At 40.2% G+C, this 18,025-nt stretch overlaps 1 protein-coding gene across 2 annotated transcripts in view; it reads right to left on the minus strand.

The window, feature by feature from the left end:
• The window catches only part of LOC105355608 (microtubule-associated tumor suppressor candidate 2 homolog), a 48,242-nt gene that overhangs the window by 20,345 nt on the left and 9,872 nt on the right, over positions 1-18,025 (minus strand). For both annotated transcript variants that reach the window (XM_023962338.1, XM_023962337.1), the window contains exons 2-4: positions 14,258-16,493; positions 13,105-13,363; positions 8,369-8,614 (exon numbers count right to left, since the gene is read on the minus strand). In XM_023962338.1, coding sequence (XP_023818106.1) covers positions 8,369-8,614; positions 13,105-13,363; positions 14,258-16,255 — 2,503 coding nt within the window. In that variant the 5' untranslated portion in view covers positions 16,256-16,493. The remainder of the gene's footprint in view (positions 1-8,368; positions 8,615-13,104; positions 13,364-14,257; positions 16,494-18,025) is intronic.

The raw sequence follows: 18,025 nt of genomic DNA on the forward strand, positions 1-18,025 counted from the left end.
TGTATTTTTTCTCTCTTTTGAGTCCGTTGTTTTGCTTATATGGATGCATTACGGCTTGATAAAGATGCATATATCACAATTTTTGAATAAGACAACAGCAAATAAACATTATTTGCCTTTGTGCCGTTTCAGCTGGAGCCTACAATATGTTCCCACAGACAGATGTTCGCTCCTTTCAGAGGCCTTTATTATGAAAGACAGTGAGTGTAATTGAGCTTGAAGATAAGATCCATCAGAGACCATCATTTGTTCAACTTATTAACTGCAACTTCCTCCCATTTGTTGGATGCTAGAAATGCCATTCCGTCTTTGAAAGATCAAGGAGAGTTCCTGTTTGCTTGCTAAAACCTTTGCTTGTGTTTGATGAAAGATGCTTAACGACAACCTGTGAGCTATCAAAAAAAAAAAGAATTAATAAGCTAAAGGGCAGGACTTGAAAAACGCTATCCCACTCGTACGAGTTCTTATGATACATCTGAGTTCGCACACATGCTACTTGTCCTAGTTGATGAATTGTGGCCTAATTTAGAAAAAAAAGAAGACAGAGAATATCTATCAATTTCCTAAACTTGCTCAAAGCTTTTTTTGAGTCGTGGGTTGCTGGAGCCTATCCTTCCACTGTTGGGTGAGGGCGTGGGTACACCCTGGAGGGGTCGCCAGTTCATCACAGGGCCACACAACAACACACACACTCACACATTTACTGTACAGCAACAATATTAGAGAGAGATTAGTTGATGTACCGAGTGACCTAAAATGCATATAGATGGGCTAGGAAGCCTGGAGAAAACCCCCACATGCACGGGGAGAACATACAAACTCCACACAGAAAAGACTCCGCTGAGATTTGAACGAGTAATGTCTTGCTGTGAGTTGAGAGTGCCAACCACTATACCACCGTGCAGCCCCAGAAAGTATCTAAAGTTAGGAAAAATACTACAGCAATGAGATTAAAAATGAACCTGTGGAGCTAACCATCTGACAGGTTTACAGTAAATGGCATAAAAGAGAAATAATACTAATAAAAAATGCCCACAATTTGATTTAATGATGAAAAACACAGATATACGGTGTATGAGAAATGGACTCAGTGACCCCTCCTCCTTTGCATTCCAAACAGGAAGTCCCCGATGGCTCCAAAGAAGCCAAAATCCCATAGACTTCTGTAGAGAAATTAGCAGCTATTACTCAGTCATTCTAATAGAAAAATAGAACATTAACATGTTCTTGCTAATCCTAATTTTTCAAATGATATGTCTTCTGTAACTTTTCAAGTTATAAACTGGCCAATTTGCCTCAATTGCCTCAATAAAAGTAAGCGGTCTCACGTTGAATGTTCAAAACATTTGGGCGGTTGTTCTCTATCTGCTGCAATGTGGGTGTTGGGGGGTTCTGGCTGCCGCTGCTGCTGCGGCGGGGGTCTTGGTGTGGGGATGGCTGGGCACTCTCCCTCCTTCTTTTCACATTCCTCCATCCATTTTAGAAGAACATACACTCACTTGAGCACAGGTGTTAGCTCACCTAGTTTGCGTGATTGAATGAAATGTTTCACACTAGTTGGTTTGAAGGCATAGGTATCCGTGTGTGAACAGTATTTATATTGTGTACATGTTGACATGTGGACATTTTTTGAGCCAACAGGTGTGCTTATAACAATTGAGTGTGTGTGTGGACAGGCCCCGCCCTTATAGACCTGTAGTACATCTGAACCTCACCGTAATGAGTATAACCATCCAGAAAACTTGTTGCTTTATGCTGCTTCATGGTTTTACCCCCCTTCCTATAATCACCCTTCTATCCCCCCCTTCTCTAACATTCCTCTTTCTTCCTCCCTCCTTTCCTTTTCCGTCCGGTCCAACACCAAAGATTTTCAAATATGATTGAAATTAATAAAGTTTGGCCTCAATTACAAAAGGGGTTTATTCAGACACACCTCTGGTTTGTCTGAAGAATAATAACCTCTGTTGTTAAAGTAAAATATGTCCAACACAAGAGGCCTTCAGCTCTCATCTGTTTGCCCAGCTGTTGGACAGGACAAGTTAAAAAAAAATAAAAATAAAAAACATTTGGTTGAAAGGTTAATCTGAGTCCCCCTTTAAAGGCTAGGGGTGTGGACTACCAATAAGATCACTCTTGATTTGTAAAGAGTGGTTGCCATAGAAACAATGATTTCGATCAATCACTGCTTACTGACCAGTTGGAAGTCTGAGTTTTTGCTCAGACGTTGATTGCATAGAAGTACACAGATCCGTTTAGATTATCATGCAGTACACTTGCTTTATCCACGTTCAAATAAAGCCGACTGTATCACTGCTGTCCTCTTGTCAGTAGAGCGGAACCCCTTTCATTCCTCAGCCAAGAAGCTTTGCCTTTTCTGTTCAAAATCAAGCATTGAGACGCTCATATAACCCACAGCTTCAAAGCTGCTATTATTTATCTGAATTAGTTCCAAATTAAAGTATAACTAAATAGACAAAACTTGTTTTGGTTACAGGGAGCATGTCTGGTATTCTATACGTTAACAACTCACGGTTTTACACATATAGATTTAATGTGCAAACTGTTTTAACTTTGTGTGTTTGTCTTTTTTCGCTAAACTGTAATTCTTTTAAAGGTAGACTGAGTGATTTTCATCATTGTTCTAAGCGGGATCGGGTTACAAAAAACCATGTGATCGTACGTAACGTAAAAAGAAAAGAAAAAAAGGAAGTTGGATCATTTTGACGGAGATATTCTAGATAGGGGAATCCGTTTGATCTGTTGGAACATTGCCAGTCCTGTTTGTTGTCAATTGTGTACGAACCAGACAAATAAAGTGTAAAGATGATGATGTGTTGTTTTTCCTCTCCTTTTCTATCGTCAGAACTTCAGTTCAGCTGTTAATTGGCAAAGTGGGAATTTCCTCATTAAGAGCCCCGACTCTGACCTGAACATAAACGCTACAGCACTCTGAACTTTATCTGCTATCGACCCACTTGCATTTTGTCAATGTGCTCCATCAGTTAAGCTCATAAAGGGTGATGAACAGCCAAGACAGGTGAAATACAGTGAGCACTTCCGTGTTAATGTACGAGTCCATTCAAGCCGCTCTGGCTGCCACAGCTCCTACGTTTCAATAAGCCTCTGCCATGTTGGTTTTTCTCTCCTTGGCCACAGAATGGCAACCAGACCTTATTTTCCCATCCAGTTTGCTGCCCCTGCTGGTGTGTATTTCTTTGTGTGTGCCTGTGGCGTTTGTGTTTTTGTGTGGCTGCATGCGCACAACCACCATCTGTTCACAGTGAGCTGGCATAAGTCACAGACCCGATCCGAACAGTGGCATCTGGGGTACGACTCTCTCATCCTCTCCTTTCAGGACCCTTCCTCTCTGCTCTTTGCTCATTTTGACTAATTCGATTAGCTTTATTTGCGTTTTTCTTTCTTCATTTTTTTTCTTTCCGCAGCTGTCTGATTACTTCTCTCTTCCCCTCTTCTGATTCTCCTCCATTCCAGCGACAGGGCTGATATTACTCTGACAATTGAGTTTTCATCAAGGAGTCAGTGCGGCTCAAAGGTGCAGGCTTCATCAGTCTCATTCTGCTTGATTTTCCTCTCTGCAATAACTGTCAGTCACAGTAAAATTAACTCAGCACCCCCCACTCCGTGTCCTATGTGCATGAGGCACGGATGAATGAACACCTGCTGACATCCGTGCAACATCTCAGGAGGAGTCAACAAATGAGCTTAAGGACGGATTCGGCTGATGTCTGATCAATTTTATACGGAGAGACATCACACGACCTAAACACTCAAACACACTCAAATTCACAAGCACCTGATATGCAAACTGGTGGTAATTGTAAACCAAAGGCTTTGGATCACTGTGACTGGCTTACCTCAAATTTGAGAGCTACATTTTTTGCACAATAACCTGAAAGGCATGTCCCAAAACCTTTTACCTAAACATATCGAATAATCTGTTAAGAATAAAAAAAGAAACAGGAAACCTCAAATACATTTCCCATAATGCTTCCTTTCCCCAAAGGTTTTGTTGCTAATGGATGCCACTGTTAGGATTTTGCAGCAAAATGTCACCACTTTCCACAAACCCCGCCTTTGTTTCCAGTAAATACACGATTCACATGCACGCCCACATCAGGGTTTTTTTTTCCACTTTACGTGCTGCGAACTAATTGATCCTTGCAAAGATTCAAAACCCTGTTCCTAGACTTCCTATATATTCACCAGGCTTTAACTTGTTTTTAACTTTGCTCTACACATTTGCAAGGTTTTCTAAAAATCAGCACGATTGAGAATATTTTGTCTTAATAAGAGCTGAGAAATAGAAATAAGGAAATTATTATTGAAATGAGCCAAAATCATTTTGTACCAAACTCTTGACAAAACTAAATTTTGTCAAGAGTTCTCAAGAAAGCTCAAATTGCTTGATTTAAGAAATGTTCATAAGACATCTAAATGTATTTCATTTATATTTTCAAAATCTGACATTTTATTCATTTAGAAGTGCTGTAAATTTTGGTTCAATTTTAAGGCTTTTGTTTTGAAGTTTAATAAATGTTAACAAGCTCAACTGGAATTCATTGTCAATATTTTGGAAATAAAAAATTAGATTTATGTTCTAAGATTTTACATAATATGAGGATTTATTAAGATGAGCCAACTTGTGCCAAGATCATATTCTCATTTTTTTTAGATATTGTTCTATAATAAGTCACTAGATTTTTTGCACTGTAACCAAAATGAACAACAATTAAGTACAGTACATAAACTCTCAAAAAATACGAACTATTTGCTTAGAACTGGCAAAAAAATACTCATTTCATTCGATTATAAGTAATTGTATTTAACAGGTAACATTTTTAGCTTATTTTTCCTTTTTGAATGCTTGTGTGTGACGCTTTTTACCCGGTATATGATTTCTTAAGTAAAACGACTTGCTGGACAGATATTTTCTCTACTTTTTTAGTGATATTCATCCTAAGATTAGTGTTGGTTTACTACTATTAAGCTACCTCTATTTGCAGTACAGGACCCCTGAAACCCCTTCCTCCTATTTTCTCTACTTCTTACTAAGTCGCTTCCTGCAAAAGACTTTAGGAGTCAGTTTTGTTTGACTGAGAAAAGAATCACCAAGCAGGCCTTCCCTCTCTCTCTTCAGGGATGTAGTGGGGTTGTTGCTTCCCTGATTTTGTTGATGTAAAGATGTGTGAGAAATCATCTGTCTGTGCTTTTATTAATCTGATTTATTATTAATTAAGAACTATTAATTTTATTAATGTATTAATCTGAAACATGGTGAAAGACGAAGGTGCTTAAGAGGAAGACAAAAAGGCAAACGCGTTTCAAACGGGTCCATTGGAACCAGAGAAATTGAGCTTTTGGCTTTTTGAATCAGTCTGTATGACTGATTGTGTAGCAAAGACTTGAAAATGATCTGTTTGTCAAAAATGATTAATCAGTCAAGTGCTTCACATGGATTCATTACAAACAGTTGAGTTTTGAAGTTTTGAAGTCAAATCAAACAAATCTTAATCCAGATTCAGCAAATACAAGAGTTCATGTGATTTTCCTAATATCAACAGAGGTTTTTGACAAAAAAATCAGACACTTTGGGGCTTATCCAGTACTCAATCAGCAGGAGAGGGAGTGCTTCAGTCAAGCCCACGTTAGTATGTCATGTTGAAACACAGTCCACTGAGAGCTCCTCGCTTAAAGGTCAACAGCAGCATACATAAAAAAAAAAACAGTTCTTTCATCTAATTCTCTCTCACACATACAGTTTCAGTTCGGCTCCTCTGACCTGCAGCGGTTCAACACCAGGGAGAGGAACATTCTGCTTCAGGCATCGCATTTGGAAACTTCTAGAGGCTCTGTTGTCTGCTGACATGCTTTCCTGAGAATTGTAAACACGAGACCCGTATGTTTGCAGGTCTGATATTTCGACAGCAGCAAAAGGATCTGGAGGCAGAATGGCTGATTTTAAGATCCAAATAATGCTATTTATCAAATATGGGGAAGTGTAGAATGTCAACTGGGCAAACCAATATTCCTTATGGGCACCTATAGGAATGTATATGTCTGTTTACACTACAAAAAGATATAAAAGGTTTGAAAAAAGCCCTAATGTTAAGGGGAAAATCACTAGAAAAATGAAAAAATATCTGTTAATGCAGCAAGTACCTTTTTCTTAAAAAGAAATGTTATGATATCAAAATATAGAAAAGGATTTGCACACAAGCATTCAAAAATGGAAAAAATAAGATAAAAAGCTCAATGTTAGAAAGAATGTCTTCAAATTGAATGTTATACAGCCCAATAATACGTGTTGTATTTGTTGCTAGTTTTAGTCAAACAGTTTGTATTTTTTTCTGAGTTTTTATGTATCTAATTGTGGCTCATTTTGATTACTGTAAGAAAAAACCAGTGCAAAAAGTGGAAATCATTCATTTTAGAACAAAATAAGAACACGATCTTAGAGCAAGTTGGTCCATCTTAATAAATCTTCATAAAATCGAAAACTAGCAAAATCAATGCCAGTCTAACTTGTCAACAGTTATTGACTTTAAAATAACATGTTTAAAATTGAACCCAAAATTGTTACATTTGTTTTTTTTTTAGTCTTAAGTCAAGTTTTTTTCTATTGACATGAGTATGTAGCAAAAGGATTTTGACTCCTTTAAATAGTAATGTCCTTATTTTTAGATTCTGGCTCTTAATGAGACAAAAAACTCTTGACTTCTGATATAGAGAAAGGTTTTGAAAGGTGTAGAGCAAAAACAACCTCAAACCTGCTAAAATGTCTTGAACATCTAAAAAAAAAGGGTTTAAAATCTTTGAAAGTATCAAGTACAGTATTTTGCAGTGTAGAACTCAATATAACTGATGTGCCACTTGTTTTTCTCCGTGTTGTTTAGTATAACCATAAACTAATGATATTTTATACGGTTTGTAAGCTTGATATGCAAACATAAACTGAGTGGATTTCCTTATATCTTTTGAATATAAATCAGATGGTATGTATTTGACAGCTCCTTTTTGAAGGATATATGCTTGTTGTTGATGGTGAGTGCATATCTCATTTTTCATGTAACATTACCTAATTAAACTGTGGGCTAAAAGTGTCAATAAGTTAAAATTTTCCTGCTATTTTGTTAGTAAATGATTATTACCAGAGGAAACATGTAAAAGAATTTTCATCTAATTTCTATCGGACTGAAAAAAACAATCAATCTTAATGCCTGAAATCAATAGATTATTTTACTTTTCTTGCTGTGACAAATTTCTCATGTTTTGAACTTGAGAACATCTGTGATGCCTCCCCAACAAAACCCTAGTTCGTGATTCCTGCCAACCAATGAGAGAGGATGAGAAAGATAAAAAAAAAGGAAAAGAAATGAGGGGGAAAGAGAGATGACATAACGGGGGGCCTGATGTGCGTGAGCTGAGTCGAGGTGCTTACGTCATCTGTAACTGGGAGAGGAAGAGTAAGCGCTCCCTATGTAGGTCACATTAAATACACATGCAGCTACCACAGAATTCAGCCAACTAACCAAGAAGCTCAGAACTGTTTAAGTCTTCCAGTTCCCAGTTGGCTCCAAAAGGAAAAAAAGAAGAAGAAAAAAAAACGATCTAGTTCGGTTCGCTGACAGAACGAGCAGCTTTATTTGATGCAGCAGTTTGATGAATTACAGATGAGTCTGGGGAATGGCATCCTCTGCTCATGTGTTCACTTTTTTGCGAAAAAGCAAGGGAAGAGCCACTCTGCGAATAAGTTTTGTGACTCAAAGCAACTTGGATCAGTAAATTATTACTGATGCAGTGAAAATTCAGCAATGTGGTTCATTTATTTTCCTATTTTCCTGCTCTGCAGCCTCACCTCAAATGATTCATTCTTGTTACTCAGGATCAAGAATTATGGCTTTAAACATCATGATGCTCAAATGTTTAAAGTTAATCGCTCAGCTAGGGGTAACAATTGTCAAACATATATACAGAGAAGCACAGTAAACCTATGCATGAGCCATTGTGTACCCTTCACGATCTTTAATTACACAACAATGTTGTAAACTTTTATTACCTATTAGGGCTCCTTTAGAGTGCTGCAGTTCTGTACTCGCTAATCAGATGATACGTGGATATGAAAATGCAGCGTGAAAAATAAATTATAAGCGAGGCGGAGCTCAAGAGGGAGAAAATTATTACAGTGGGAGGGGGGCTGTTTATGCAAACTGTTTTCATGAGGGCAATTGCAAAGCAGTGGTTATAAAACAGGTTGGAGGATGAAGAAACGTCTTATTGGGTTAGGAAGTGTCATAACACAAACCAAAAAAAGTAGAGAAATTCCAAAACGGACTAAAAAGAAACTCACGATGACAGGGGTCACTCTGAGCGCTGTCAGCGGAGTGGGCTGAGGAGACGGAGGAGACGCTGGAGCTCCTGACGAAGCCAAAGGCTGCCAGGCGGCCGGTGGGGAGACGGCTGGAGTTGAAGCCCGGGGGCCGCAGGCCTGACTGGCTCACCTTGGAAAGCAGAGACCTGGAAGCTACAGACTGGGATGCTGCTGCTGCTGATGTCAAAGCTGGAGCAGGAGCATGATGGGTGATGAGCTGACCGTCTATGTCCAAAGCACAAAAGAGAGGAGAAAAGAATGGAGCAATTGCATTTTCATGGACACTGTAGCAACTGGTGGAATCCTGCAAAATAATACATCTATCGCAAATTTGTGAAATCCTTAATGTTCTGATGTGAACCCTATATTCACTGTGGACTTTGAAACATTCACAGAGTCTTTGTGTCCTCTTTGCATGATGCTCTACAGGTAAAGTCTCAAGTCGCAATCTTCTTCTTTTCTTATCTGCAAGGATGTTCCAAAGATCTAAGGTGTGTCTGATGTTCTCTTTCTACAGACCACTCATCTGCTTGTGGTGAAAGGGCCCTCATTGCACAACAGGGGGATTCCTGTGGAGTTCCAGTAATGCTATCATAAGTGAACTAACTTAACTTAAGCTACATTCATACCACCCTCCATAATGCAAGCGACTTCTTTCCAAAGAAAGTCTATGTAATGCAATGGCCATGTTCAAACGTTGGTTTCCCGCCTGACTACGCAAGTTTTTAAGACTGTTTCTACGTATAAAATGTGCCTCCATTAACTGCACATCTGAAGTTAAACCAGGTTGAACTTTGACTCGGATTTTGTAGGGAGATATGGATGGTGTCCTTTGTAACCGTTGTGCTATCCTAGGCACTTTAGTGTTGGGAGTTGGGTCATCTAGACCCACTGGAAAGTGCGCTGAACCTTTTTTCTTCAATGATTTGTGATCTTCAATGGTGTCCATGGATTACATGAAATCTTTCCACCTTTGTCATGGTAGGAATAAAACGTCAATGTAAGGGTGGGGTCATCTAAGATAGCACAAGGGTTTATTAACAGAAGTACCAACCCTTTGAAAATCAATCATGACGGAGAAATTAATAATTGTCGAATCACATGTCACTAAGTCTTTCAGAAATCGGATTAGGGCTGTGAAAGAAAAAGCCTTGAGCAAGATTTGCACCATTTGAACATTTCGCACCAAGCCTCTTCTTACTGCAGGCACATGCTCTAGTATTGAGTAGCAACCGTCCAGTGTGAACACCCAATTCTAAACGCACATTCAAGAATTTAGCCTCTTATTGAAAGCGCGTCACATGCCTGCTTTGAACGCACGATTTTTAAAAATAAATAGCAACAACCACTAGAGGGCACTGTAGGTGTGTGAATCAGATAAAAAGCGTCGCTCAGTCTTGCGCCAAGCTCAGCGGAGAAAGCGTCACAGAAGATGAAGAATTAAGCAGATTTGTTGTAAAATAAAGAGTTTAGTTGATTTGTTAGCATGTTCTTTATGCTATAGTTATCTTAATAATAATAACGTGTTGTGCTAATATTCTACAGTCCTATGTTTTTTTTATGAAGCCAAATAGGCATCAGTGTGTTACTTTGGTGAAGCGTGCAGATATTCAGTCTATTATTATACATTCTGATTTGCCTTTTAAGATTAAAGTCTGTTCTTGCTCCCATATTTTTTTAAACAAATTTCTCCCAAAAGTGTGAAAGTTTCTTCTTCTCGATTATGTATTTTTTAGCTTCTGCGATTTATACTCCAGAGCGCCTTGTAGTCCAAAAAATATGGTAATCAAATCTGCATAGGAGAGGATATTATTGGAGAACAAATGGAACGACATTCTCCAGCATGGTAATCTTTTGTTTTAACAGCAACAACAGATGAGACGTGCAGGCGGGAGAAAACTGAGGCTACACACAGCAGTAGGCAAATCCCCATGACTGGGATAAAAGCCCCAATTTGGCGACAGCAGAGGTCGAGATCCTGCATTGTAGAAGAGTATTATCCCCTGCTGGTTACAGAGATAAGGTAGGCTGCCCTCCATTCCTTGTCCGTTTGGCACAGCTTTCTACCTCAGCGCATGCCACATCAGAACAGCGGGAAACAAAAGTTAAAAAGGAATGTTGGTAGGGGGAAGACAAAAGGGGGCAGAGACGGTGTGGCTCTCTATTCGGCCCAGCTTCTCTCCATCAGATACCTGTGTGGCGAACAGCCTGGGTTGGGAGGCTGGATCGTGCTCTTTCTGAATTAGAATGCCAGGAGCATTTGGGAGGATTTCCTCATTTCTATCCTCTCCTTCCAACCCCCTACTCCTCACTTCTTCATCACCACAAAGATATGAGCAGAACACAGCTCTTCTCAATTTCTGGATGTTTTTCATTCACGGAATTCTCTGTTTTTTGTATTTTCTGGTCCTCATCTTTAAGCTGCAGCTGGAATTTAAATATTTTACCAACTTGAATATTATCAATAAATAATAGAACTCGTTTTTTTTTCAAGCTGGGCATCAGCCATTACTCGTGTTTAAATAACATCCTTTCTGGAAAAACTCTCACTCGCCTATCAGAGAAGTAAAGTCTGTCCTCCCCTTCGATGAATTATATCCTCAAAAGTCAGTTGGACTTTCTGTTAGGACAACCACTAATTATTGTAATCATAGACCAAGGTGAGCTGCAACAACCTGCGTGGATTTTGATCTTAAATTGTACTAAATTAAAGAGAATGTTTGTATTATGGCTGGAGCAAAGTAGGGACTTCGCTGCCTTAAACAAGGTCAAATTAGGCCTTAATGTGCAAACGTTATTGTCTAAATGAACAATCCTGGCTATACTACACCCCCCCAAAAAAAGTCTGATCTACACTGTAATTATGTGAATAGCTCTAGAAGTTTGACATCTATACAATTGCTATACAATGTAATTAACAGGGATCCCACAACTCTTGGTTTTTTAAACTGAATAGTATCTTACACCATTGAATCAAACCATGGGGGAAGCAAATCGTGCTAAATTTAACAGAGATTTATTATTTCTTGTATTTTTTTTTTTTTTTATTGGTTGAGGTCTATCAGAAGACAGGTCGTTCTTAACAGTAGTCCACATCAAAAACTGAAAACAGAGAGAGTCACGTCAGGGTTTCTGGACGGGATCCGTTGTGGAGATTGTAATTGTGGTGTTGACTAGTGGGAGAGGAAAAAACTTTATCGCATCCATGGCTGCTGGAGTTCTGTTCTTCACGGGCTGGTGGATCATTATCGACGCAGCAGCGATTTATCCTCTGGAGGCAGATTTTCATCGGTTATTTACAGTTAGCTACTCTGGCTTTTCTCATAAAAAATCCAGTTTCAAAAGGCCAGGTGAGAGGAGACAGCTAAAGTAAGGCTGCATGGGACAGACAGGTACTCCAGTGTGGGGGGAGTTTGTTGTGCCTCAGAAGCCAGTTGTGTATCATGGTATTGCCATTTTTCCCGAAATATTTTCATTTTCTTTAGTGGATTGGTCTTCAGGTTTGGACGCACAACGGACCTTTGAGGGTAATGAACTGCATGTGTCTTCATGGCTACATGGCAACGAAAAGCATTGTTCCCCCCAAAATTTTTGAGTCAGTATTAGTGTCATTGTTGAAAAAGATTGTGAAATCATCAATAAAAGCTTTTTTTAAGCATCAGCAATAGCATTTCATTAAAAACAAATTTTTTAATATTAGTAACAACCATAAAAACGTTTGAAATTTATACTTGTATATGTAATGGCCTTCCACGCTGCTACTCTCAGTCTTCTGCCCCCCTCCCGCCCCGCCATTTAAAATGTTCTTGCTCTGCCACTGTCTCATTACATCACACCAGGCATACAGTAGGAGTTGCCTGGTAAAGTAGAAGTAGTAGTTGCTTGCTCCTTAGCAAATCAAAATATATATTTTCTGAATTTTTGTTGTTGTGTAATCCTCAAATCTTAAATCAAACAAAAACAACCCCCCTCCCAGAATTTAGGTTTGAACTGAATTGGGGAAAGTCAGTGGTTGCATTTCTAGTATTTACTGTATGTAAGTGCCAGGGAGTCATTTCTATTCATAAAAAAGTAATAAAAAAGGAAGATTTTTGGAGAATGTAAATTCGAAATAAGAAATTTCTCAAAAACACAAGAAAGGATCATCACTACATACTGTACATGCAATATTCCAACTGTTTTTTTGTATGTGTGTCGTGAGCATAAAGTAAGAATGATTCAGGCAGAAACAGACTGACATTTCTTAAGTGTTAATTGCTTTGCACTTCAAAGCTTATAGAACCACCAGAGGGGCAAGCAGCACTGAGACACCATGCATATTTATTAATAGGGATTATATTAGGCAAGGCTGACCAATTTTGCATGTGCACATTTGGGCCATGCATGTTGCTACTGGTGTATGTCTGGGTTATCAGACTCAGGGAGAGCAGATCAAATATGCATGGAAGTCAAAAACGGCACAGGCTTCCAGCAGTGTGCAGGGCGATGCTAGGAAATCTGGGACTTCAATATTCCATTAACAATCTGAGTTAGGGACTTATCAGTGGAGGTGAAATTTGCTAATCAAATCATCTATTTTTATATGTTGGTGTGTTTTTCTTCTATAGGGGAAGGAATTCTTGGATTTGTTGAAATTTATCTTAGAGAGTTAATTTTCCTTTCAAGCAAAGCAGCAGTAGAGAACATCTTCCACAGTGGTGACGGTCTACCGGTACCTGTATTGTCCTGGTCTTTCATGCTGGACGTGGGGTTAACAGGCTGGACCGGCTGGCTGAAGATCAGTGTTGACTTCAGCCCTTGACCCGGCGCTCTGCTTTTGGTGGAGCTTGCAGCATTCCTGGTGACGGCTCCTAAGCCTAGACGAAGACCTCTGCCGGAGCGCAGTAGACTGCCACCACCCTCCATCTGCGTGACTGCTCTGCCCTGCAACGCATCTTCAGCAGAGCTGCCTTTCAGGCTGTTGGATCTCGCCACCTAAAAGTCACAATCATTTATTTGACTTAGAATCAGTTCTAGATAACAAAAGTTTTGGACCTTTGAGAAACACATAAATAAAATTTATATCTTATTAGCTCTTTCAGAAAAATGTAATGCAGCTGTAGATATAGTGTAAAATGTTAAACATTATTCTCATCTTTGTTTTTTAAGTTTAAGAAATCATTTTGTTGCAACATCTTCGGAAACGTGCGTTCAAGCGGCCACTTTCAATGAAAAGTCCATGTAAATTTGGTTTTGGGCATCCGCGTTCAAAACTCTCACGTTTACGCTGAGCAGGTTTCTACGACCATTTTTGGTCTCTACGCACAAAACGCACAGCCATTGATCATGCATTGCTAGTTAAACCAGGTTGAACTTTGGCCAGTAAGGGACTCGGACTTGGTAGTGACGTATGAATGGCGTTCCTTTTACTTAAACAGAAGTGCCAACCATTTGAAAATTGATCATGGACGAGAAATTAATAATTGTGGTTTGTGCCCGACTGGAATTTTATGACACCGAGTCTCTCATACATCAAAATAGAGCTCAACATTTCACACCAAGGCTCTTCTAACTGTAGCTGGAAGGAAGGCCCTATTAAACTTTAAACTTTAGAAAAAAGAATCCCCTTCCTGCTTGTCCAGTGTGAACACCACAAGTTATGATTACAGAACCTGTGTTTAGTACGTCAAATGATGGGTGTGTACATAGCTTTAGGCACACAATGGTACGTTGTTCAATCAGTCACTGAGTGATAAGGCAAGGGAAAGCTTTACACTGGATTGCAGTTTAGCTCCCTGCATTAAGGAAAACAGTCAAATATGCAATATGCTCACATGATAATAACAGTTATAGACTATGTAAGGTGGCTAACCGTTGAGTTATACTCACTTCTGGCGTGGTCACATAAGAGTTGTCCCCTTTGCTCCCCAATTTTGGGGGAGCTGTGTGACTGTGTGAATGGACTGTGTTTGAGTGTCCAGGAGCTCTGATGCTTCTGCCCTGCATTCCTGCTGGTATTATGTTTGCCTGCATCTCCTGGCGGTACTTGTCATAAAGCAGATTGGAGGCACTGAGTATTGGAACTCTTTGGGTTTCTGTTTCAGGCTTGAACGTTGAGTCTTTAAAGGATGCAGGTGTTTGAGTGTTAGTCGAGAGTCTGGCTGGCAGAGAGTATACCTGATAGGGCCCATCGGCAGTCTGCGGTTTGATATGGGGACTCTTCCGAACGTAGGTGATGATTTTGGGGCGGACTCCTTTAGGTTTGAGTTTGGGTGATGGAGAGCTCTCTTTGGGGTTGGAGTTTGGGGAACTCTGCTGGTTGTTAAGCGGAGCTCTGGGGATTCCAGTTGTGCTCACAGTACTCTTGACAGGCGCCCTCTGGAAGCTGCTGCTAAGGCCCTGTGTTGATGTCAGAACAGCAGGATTGCATCCGGATGAGATGTGTTTAGTTGCTCCGGAGACATTCCTAGAAATGAAGAACATGGAAGGTTGCCTGCGAGGTGAACCCTGGGGTGTCCTGAGAGGCGAGTGCGGAGGAGTAGATGATCTGGACTCAATCCCCGTCCTGTTGGGACTTTGGCAATTTCTCCGATAAGTGAGCTGAGTTTGGGGTCTCTTTTCTGAGGGGGAGGGATTTGAGAGACCAGCTCTGTGCTGGACAGTTGTAGGCGGCTGTCTTTGCGCCGAAGGCACATTGCACAGAGACGTTTGGTGGGGCTGTCTTAGCTGTGACATTCCAGATGTGTTGTAAAGGTGAGAGAAGTCAGATGGTTCTCGTAAAGATGACCTGGTAAACTTTTTGTTTAGATCTACAGAGACATCCAGGGAGGTAAGCGCTGCTGCGTCACTTTGCTGAGTTTTAGAAGGTGAAAAGTTTCTTTCTTTCCCAAATTCTGTCTGGCAGAGGGGTCGTACAAGCTGTTGCCTACGAGGTGGGGGGCCCCTCTCCTCAAATCCAGCCTTTCGTCTTTGGCTCAAGCTTGCACCTGAGGTTAGTCCGTTTCTGTGATAGCTCCTCTCCTCTGGTGTCTGAGCAGATCCGCATGGTTCGGAAAAGTCCTGTCTCTGTTGAGGATTTAAAGGTGGTGAGTTCTGATTGGCATCAACAGAAGCCCTTCTGGTGGATTGAGCTGAGGTAGCGTTGTTGGAACCGGGATACGGGCTGGTCCTTGAGCTGGAGAAAGAGATAGGAGAAGCTTCTCCGTTAGAGTTCAAAGCGCTAGACAGGCTTCCACTAAGGGAAACCGATGAGAGGCTGGAGACAAACACGTTGGTCTCTGACTTGGACTCCTTCAGAGCTCCCCTCCGTCTGTCTCTGCCTGACCTGTTTTCCCTTCTCTCTGCTGAAGCTGTCACACACGTGTCAAGCTCTTCGGTGCTATGGCAGCTTATCTTTTTCACCATGCCCCACTCTGTGCCGCTTTCCATCTTGTTGCTGTCATTGTCATTTTTTCTCCCGCCAATCGAAACAGAGCTGGCTGTTGAACTCGAGGATATGGACATGGGTCCCTCATCTTTCCCATCTCGAACACTCCCCCCATCGTCCTCCTCTCCCTCGTTCTGCTCCTGATTGCTGCTTCCTAAGATGTTGTGGATCCCCTGACAGTTTAAAAGCCCAAACTCGGTGAGCTCCGGCTCCATGCATTGCTGTTCTGAGCCCCAGAAAACAAATTTGTCTGGAGATTCTGTTTGGGAGACTAAAGGAGGAGTAGGGCTTGTTCTGTACCCCGACTCCATGATTCCTCTTCTCCCATCATGAGTGATCGAGCTTAGCCGATTGGCGTTGTCATCCCCAGAATGGGAGAAATCCATCTGGATTTTGTTTCCAATCTTCTTCACTTTATCATCCTCTAACCTCAGTCCTTGTAAACTAGTCGGAATGCTCATTTTGGACTTTAGTTAGGCACATGCAGGTGCTGACGCCATTCATTAACTCTCAGAACGCAACTTTCCTCAATTGACTTCCTGTTCGGGCCGAAGAAGGTTGTTCTGCTGAATAATCCAGGAATGGAATATCATCTCATTTAATCCTATTTTCACTTTCCCTCAACAGTTTTCTTGTGTTTGGTTTTTCTCAGCAGAGCTGCCTTTGATGGACGTCCGTAAACATGAAAGTTTCTTTGATCTGAAACATAAAAGGAAAAAATGGTAAGAGAACAACAGGTATAGTAAGCCTAACATGCAGCCATTTATTCTTTCTGCCATAAAGCCATTGAGCATGGTTTATATTCAGTCTGGTCTAAAGGAATTCAGGAACTCCGCGGCGTGTAGCCTTTTATTTTGAGCTCTTTGTATGATTGATGTCAGAGGAGGGTCCGTTTTTTTTAGAATGATGGCTACCAGTAGGGGATAAAAAGACAGTGGAAATTCCCAATAACAGCACAGGTACGTTTCCAGTTTAGATGGATCCTTACAAAAAACGGTACATAGCTAATTACATCTCAAAATAAATGGTAATTTCTTTTTACTGAATGCAATTCAACGCAACCATTTTTCACATTGTTACCAGCAGCAGCCATTAACAATAGCAACACTTATTAAGAATGCTTTCTTCAGGGCTGAGGAGGCATGGAGATATATGACGGAGAAGACTGCTCAAGCTGCAGTGTTTACAGATAAGTACAGGAATCACCCTGGGGGGGGCTGATGAAGGCAGACGAAGAAGACATGGTGGGTGCAAAGTGTTTTGTAAGGAGCTTTTTGCCCCTCAATACTTGGTGGATAAGAGCATCATTCAAAATTGCCTGAAACTACATAAAAAGCAGCTTTTTTAAAACCATTTTTGTGTCCTTAAATGTACAGTCGAAACTGTAAAATATCCGAGATTCATTACAGGAAAAAGGCAGAAATACAATCTTCAGAGGAATAAATCCATAGTAAACTGTACACACTAAACCTTTTATCTCGATATGCAATAACTAAAACAAAAGGGAGGATTCAGCTAAACAGAAAACAAAATTAATATATATTAGGCCTGCACAATATACCGCAAATTTATCGTTATCGCGACATCAAGCTGTGCAATATGCATATCATAAAAGACGGCGGAAATCGCAATGAATGGTTACCTTGACCCTTGTGCTATCCTAGGCACTTTAACATTGGGAGTTGGGTCATCTAGACCCACTAGACAGTGCTCTGAACCTTTTTTCTTCAAGGATTTGTGATCTTCACTGGTGTCCATGGATCACATGAAATCTTTCCACATTTATCCACCTTTGTCATGGTAGGGAGAACACGTCAAAGTAAGGGTGGGGTCATCTAAGATAGCACAAGGGTTAAATGTGCTAAAACAAACTTATGGTAGCTTGAAATATTGAATAAATGAAATAAATCCCTTTATGCATTCAACCAATCGGAAGGACCCGTTTACGTTGTTGATCAATCAGATGAGCCCTTTTATGTTTGATGTTTGCCTCCTATGTCAACAAGGGTCATTTGGAGTATAATTTTTATGCTGTTGCTTTGAAATGGAAATGATGTTTTTGGTTGGTTTGATATTTGTTTATATACCACAAATTATATCGTTATCGTAATATTAATCACCAATATTGCATATCGCGAGTTTTCCTCATATCGTGCAGCCCTAATATATATATATTTTACTTTAATATATTACATGTATGAATTGAACACAACAGAAATAAAAATGTTTTA

This window comes from Oryzias latipes, chromosome 14 (genome assembly GCF_002234675.1).
Source record: "Oryzias latipes chromosome 14, ASM223467v1".
Taxonomy (NCBI): domain Eukaryota; kingdom Metazoa; phylum Chordata; class Actinopteri; order Beloniformes; family Adrianichthyidae; genus Oryzias; species Oryzias latipes.